The sequence below is a fragment of the Pterocles gutturalis genome, unplaced genomic scaffold (genome assembly GCF_000699245.1).
Source record: "Pterocles gutturalis isolate BGI_N339 unplaced genomic scaffold, ASM69924v1 scaffold39340, whole genome shotgun sequence".
Lineage (NCBI taxonomy): Eukaryota > Metazoa > Chordata > Aves > Pterocliformes > Pteroclidae > Pterocles > Pterocles gutturalis.
In genome coordinates this window covers 14,305-20,477 of record NW_010147441.1, presented here as the reverse complement: position 1 = coordinate 20,477, position 6,173 = coordinate 14,305, and the positions used below count along the sequence as shown (strand labels likewise).

Genomic DNA, 6,173 nt, shown 5'->3' with positions numbered 1-6,173 from the left:
TTTAAGCTGTATGAACCATCCCATAACAGTGCCGTTCAGCTCGCCGCTGCTCCCGGGACCATCTGCTGGCTGTTGGGGTGCCCTGTGACACCCCGCGGGGTGGTTGGATGAAGCAAGCGAGGGGCCGAGCGATCCCGTGGGCATCCCGGCACGGACGGGGTGCAGCGGAGGGAGGCTGCTGCCGCGTGGTGCGAGGGATGGGATCGCTGCTGCAAAGGTGGCTTTGCTCTTTTCTGTGCCTGGCAGGTCAGTGGTATTCTGGCAGAGGCTGTCCTGGGCAGGCAGCCTTGTCCTGGCTGTCCGGGAGCACTGTCCCGAGGCTGGCAGGCAGCCTGGTGCTGGAGCCAAGCCCTGCTCGGTCCCTTTGGTCTGTTGGTGGCTGTGGAGCTGGCAGAGCACCTCCTGCCTTGCAAAGAAGCGTCCCTCCAGGAGAGCAGCTGAAGCTGGGGTGGTTTTATCAGCACATCTCTGCAAAGCAGCTGCCCTCTGCCCCGAGAAATGGGTCATTCCAGCTCTGGAGTTCTGCAGGCGAGGTGGCAATGTGTGTGACCATGGGGAAAACTGCTTAGTGACTGTTTTCCCCCAGTCCCCAAATGTGGGGGGAGAGGGGAAAGCTTCCTGGGAACATGGGCCCAGGGGAACTTCCCCGACGTACCATGAGCACAGGAACTCCGGAGCGCTTGCCCTGCCTTGCTCCAAACATTGCTTCTGGTTTTGTGTTCCGGGCTGTTTTGGGGATAATGAGATTTAATCGGTCTCCGGCTCTCCTCCTCGCCTAACCAGTGGTTTAAATCCTATTATCTTGTAAAGCGTTGGGATTCTATCCCCCAAAATTGCATTAAGCTGGGATGGAAATTCCTTGCGGCTTAAACCTCGCCTCGGTACGGCGTTGAGCTTGGGGTTTGGTTGCCACTTGCTCTGCAGCTCCTACAGGTTTGCTGGTGTGGGAATGTAGGCGCTGGGGCTAACCCCCAGCGAGACAAACTGATCCGTCACGAGGAGGGCAGGGAGGAGCCGGGGAGGGTACGGAAATGCTTCCCGAGGATGGGATTCACCCAGTTGGGAACAAATGCTGTAAGCCCAGAGCCCGGCGAGACCTGGTGCCCCTTCCTCACGCTGGCATCTGTCTTACGGGGTGTTGCTTTGCCCTTTCCCACCACTTTCTTCCCAGCTTTTGTAACAACCAGACTCCTTCCAGGGAAAATGGGGTTTCCAGCCAAGGAGAGGAGCACAGAGAGGGGAACACGCCGTGGGTGCGGAGATGGTGGCTGGTTCAAGGCTGTGGGATGGGTGGGGATGCTCTCTGCTCATGGATTTCCTTTTACCAGCCCAGCTCCCCTTATCTCGGGGAGGACATAGGTTACATCCGTGGTGGTGCAGGAACTGGGGAGGCTTTGGTTGCTTTCTGTAACCCTGCTCAGAACCTTGCCCCTGGGATCAGGCTCGTGCAGGGTGGTGGGATCTGGGGTGCTGGGGGGGGTTTGTCCCAGCTGTGGGGTTCATCACCCAGGGTGGTGGGTGCCATGAGCTGCCCTGCTTGGCCCTGAGCACATGAGCTGAGGGGTTTTGTAGCGAATGAAATTTTTATTGGGATTCTTATCAGAGTGTTGCTTAGGGAAGAGGACTTTAGACGGGGCGATCTTTGCGCAGAAGGGGCTGTGAGCTGGGGAGCAGATTACAGCTCCTGCTGCTCTCGAGAGCCAAATGGTGTTGCATTTAGACTTTCTACCTGGAAACTGTTTCATGGCTGGCATAGGTTTTTGTTTTTTTAATTTCTACCCCTGCAATGATCTGAAAGTGTTGGAGCGAGGGGTAAGAGCTCTTCCTCCACGTATCCCAAGGGCAGCAGCTGCCTCTGCAGAAATCTCAGCTCCTTAATAGGAGGAATGATCATCCTTCTGATGAGCCCTCTGAGACCTGTCCTGCGTGGGGTACCCACGGGGCTCCTGGTCTTCACTCGCCAATCCTCCCCCTTTGCTCCCTTGCTGGCCCCAGTCTGTGTCCCCACCTCCTGCGATGCCCACAAACCAGCCCAGGCGGTTGCACCAGGAAGCTGGTGCCTCTGTGTCTCTGTTTAGTGCCAGATGACCGGAAAGCGTGGTGGGATGTGTGGGATTGGGAGGTACCTGTGGATGCATGATGGTGTGGTGATGCACATAGTGTTCTGGAGTTCCTGCAGATCCTGCGGGACAAGGGAGGGGGTTGAAGACCTTGCTTGTAATATCTGCTGTTCTTCCAGAAGGACCAAGTCTTCTCCAAGTGACTGGGGATGGGTGAGACAGTGGTAGCTGCCATCTCAGTGGGCTTAATCCTCGAGCAAAGCCTGCCAGCTCTTGTGCAGCACCTCTGGGGTCGGCCACTGGTTGTATCTGGGTCGCTCGGAGAAATGTGTCCCTGGAAGCTCTCCGTTAGTTTCCCGTCTGGCAGAGAGCAGTCTCCTGTTTTGGGGACCCCACCAAGGGCTCATTGCTATCCTCCTCCAGCTTTGGCAAAAGGGGCGCAGGGGTGTGAGAGCTGAGGAGCCTGAAGACCCCAGAAGGTCCCTGGTCCTGCTCATCTGCGGGGCAGGACAGCGCGGGGCTGCGCGAGCGAGACCACGCCAAGCTGTCCTCGGTGGGTCAGTCCCGTGGTGTGGGTGCCTGGGGCTGTGGGACTGTCACTTCTCTGTCTTGTGACAAGTGCCACCAGGCATGTGGTGTGGGACTGTCGTGGTTTTACACTAAACAGCCGCTCGCTCACCCTCCCCTCTCCCGGGGATGGGGGAGAGAATTAAAGGGGTGAAGGGAAAAGAGACTCGGGGGTTGAGATAAGAACAGTTTAATCACTGAGCTGCAATAATATTGGAAATAATGATGATAATAATAGTGGTATATACAAATGAGTGACACACAGTGACACTGCTCACCACCCCATGACCAAGGCTCAGCCTGTTCCCGGCTATTGATCCCGGAGCTTTTCAGGTTGTTTGGCACTGTCCCTGCTGAGACTCCATCCCGGACCCGAGCGTTCGTGCGATGCCAAGGCTCAGGTAGCAGGCGTCCTCATGGAAAGCTCAATATTTGGGATCTCTGGTTTTTCTCAAGTGTTGCTGGAGTCCTAATTATTGATTTTGGATTTTTTTCTTGTCGTTTGCAGTACAGTGCCGTGGACAGCAACCCCCTCTCTCTGTACGTCATGCATCCCTTCTGGAACAGCATCGTGAAGGTGAGCCCTCCTCCTGCCCTGAGCGGGACAGCAAAACTCTGTTCACCGCCAAGTCTTCTCTGCAAAGCTCTCGGCTGACAGGCGCTGCTTGGCTGAAAAGACCTGCTTCGTTAGTGGTGCAGCTAATTACAGAGCGCACTGCCTGCCAGCCTGCAGCTTCCTGCTGCCCCGTGATGTGTCAGACGCAGCTCAGCAGCGTTGTCTAACACCCAGACCATCGTCACCAGGTCTCTGCCGTGGCTGGGAGCAGCGCGTGGTCCTTATTACGTGTTTTAACGAGTTCATGTGTTCTTTTGCTGCTTTCCCATAGATCTTCCCTACCTGGCTGGCCCCAAATCTGATAACGTTTTCTGGCTTCCTGCTGCTTGTCTTCAACTTCTTCCTCATGGCATACTTCGACCCTGACTTTTATGCTTCTGGTAAGGCTGCCTGTTCCCGTTTGGATGTGAAGCATCGGAGCGGTGCAATCTGTCACCTCCTCTGCCGTGACCTCTGATGCTCGTTGATAAAGCCGCTTAGTCTGGGCGTTCCTGGAGGCAGGGATGGAGTTGAGGGGTTGAACTCCCTGGGCTTCGTGATGAGGACTTGCCGAGTATGGCACCTTCCCTCTGGCTGCTGGGTGGACGTGCGCCTGGCTGGCGGCACGCAGGCAAGGGAGGAGGAAACGGCCCAAATCTTGAGCAGGAATCGGCAAGAACCCAGTGCCCTCATTTCAAAATCTAACAGGATAACGTGGGAAACTCTTCTTCCCTGAGGTCAGCAGGTAGAGCCTTGTTCTTTGCATCCCAGATAATTGCCCTCTTGCAAAAACACCCCAGCACCGTGTTCAGACTAATAAAGGCAAAATCCTCTTTCTCGGTTTCGCCATTCTGCAAGGCAAGGATGTGCACAGCTTTGGAGTTTTTAACAGTGCCCGTGTCCATCTGTTCAGCAATCTGAGGGTTCAGTTGTGTTCCTTTCCTCGTGGGGGTGTCTCCAGGAAAAGATTGCTCCAGCACGATAACTCTCAGTCACTGATCAGTAGCTTCCTCTCTGTATTTTTCTCTCCCTTTGCCCCTGCCAGGTTTGATTTAGGTTGCTCGGAAGATTTAATCTAATTCTTCTAAAACTGGGCCAATCATCAAAACACAGTTAAGTGGGAAAAATACTGGTTTCTTGGGATTGCCTTTATTGGGAATTAGATGAGTACTGTTCTGGATATGCCAGGCTTTCAAAAGCTCGGGTGGCACCCGTGTTGGCTACGATTTGGTCCGTGAGCCCTAGGAAGAACAGCTGACGGTAGCTCAGGGAAGGAAGCTCAATGTGGCAGTCCTCCGGACATCAAACATCCAGAAACCTGGGCTCTGCCCAAGGGATGGTGAAGCTCACGCTTTGGGAGCCTTTTATGTACCTGTTATCCATGTCCTCCTTGGAAAAAACTTTTATTTTGCTGGTGAGGCCTCCAGAAGCTTGTGCCTTCCGTCCTGGTCAGATGGTTTGGTAGGTGTGATGCCCTCCACTTGCTGCAGGAAAGGCAGGGTGCTGCCCTAAGGAACCAGGAGGCGGCATTTCAGGGAATTGTTGTTGCCCATAGGAGACCTCCCTGTGCCCTCCTGTGAGGCTGCTGCCCAGCAGCCGTGCCTCTTGCTCCCTTTTCCAAATGCACCTGTGGGCTCCCCGGGTTGCAGGCAGCTACGCTGGCTCTCTGCCCACGCAGTGCTGGAGGCGGCGAAGATGTTACCGAGGAGGAACTCTGCTGGAATTGGCAGGGGGCAGGCTGGAGGTGGAGAGGGGGATCCTGGCGTGCGTCTGCAGACCTCGAAGAGGCTCTGCTTGATGCTGTGTCAGCGAGTGATTGAGGAAAGTGTGATCCACGCACCTCCGGGTCGTGCCGTGGGGCTGCGCTCGCTAGCAACCATCCCCGGTTCTTAGATCCCATGACTTTGGGACGGAGGACAAGCATGTCCTGGAAAGCAAAGTCCTTTCAGTTTCACACGCTGTTGTGGAACAGCTCTGCCGTCACGTCCTGGAAAGCTAACATCTTGCCTTCAGTGTTTTGAGTTGTGTAGGTGCTTTGTCTTGGTGAGCTGCCGGTGCTGTGCCCCTGGTGCCGAAATAAACCCCCTGAAGCGTGTACTGAGCTGTCCTGACTTGGGTCCTTCTCATCTCTGCAGCTCCTGATCACCAGCATGTTCCCAGCGGAGTCTGGGTCGTTGTGGGTCTCCTCAACTTCATTGCCTATACGTTGGGTAAGCCGTTCTCTAGTTGATTGTGGGGGTTTGTGTCTGTCATCTGTTCGTGCTGCGGCTGCGTGTTGTATTACCTCCAAGCCTGTGGAGAAATCTTTGATTCTGGGCTTGTGCCATGCACTAATCCCGTTGTGGCTGGGTCTCCCAGAGCAGCTTCTGGGAGCTGCTTTGCAAAGTGGACAGAAGGAGGTTGTCCCAGCGCAGCTGGTGAGAAAGGAGGATGCTGGAACTGACTTTGAGATGAACTGGGAAATTCTGTCTTTGGTCTGCTTTAAATAAACATCAGCTCGTCAGACTTTATTGAATTTTCAGCCTCAAGTAGAGCAGGGGGGTGGGAAGCACCCTCCCTGTTAGAGGATGGAGGTAGTGAGAGCTGCCTGCGCACGCTGTCAGCTGCAAACTGGCCCTTTGCTTTGCATTGTCCAGCAAAACTCCCCCTTTCTCCTCCTTCTCTTCCCAGATGGTGTTGACGGGAAGCAGGCTCGCCGGACCAACTCCAGCACACCCCTGGGAGAGCTCTTTGATCACGGGCTGGACAGCTGGGCATGCGTGTACTTTGTTGTGACGGTCTACTCCACCTTCGGACGGGGCTCCACGGGTGTCAGCGTCTTCGTTCTCTACCTCCTCTTATGGGTGGTCTTGTTCTCGTTCATCCTCTCCCACTGGGAGAAGTATAACACGGGGATTCTCTTCCTGCCCTGGGGATATGACATCAGCCAGGTGGTGAGTACACCCCGCAGC

At 55.2% G+C, this 6,173-nt stretch overlaps 1 protein-coding gene across 1 annotated transcript in view; it reads left to right on the top strand.

Moving 5' to 3' along the window:
* Nucleotides 1–3,126: 3,126 nt before the first annotated feature.
* Nucleotides 3,127–6,173, top strand: part of EPT1 (ethanolaminephosphotransferase 1 (CDP-ethanolamine-specific)) — a 10,082-nt gene continuing 7,035 nt past the window's right edge. The window contains exons 1-4 of the mRNA XM_010086043.1: nucleotides 3,127–3,204; nucleotides 3,515–3,623; nucleotides 5,358–5,432; nucleotides 5,893–6,155. Of these exons, the coding sequence (XP_010084345.1) occupies nucleotides 3,175–3,204; nucleotides 3,515–3,623; nucleotides 5,358–5,432; nucleotides 5,893–6,155 (477 nt within the window). The 5' untranslated portion in view covers nucleotides 3,127–3,174. The remainder of the gene's footprint in view (nucleotides 3,205–3,514; nucleotides 3,624–5,357; nucleotides 5,433–5,892; nucleotides 6,156–6,173) is intronic.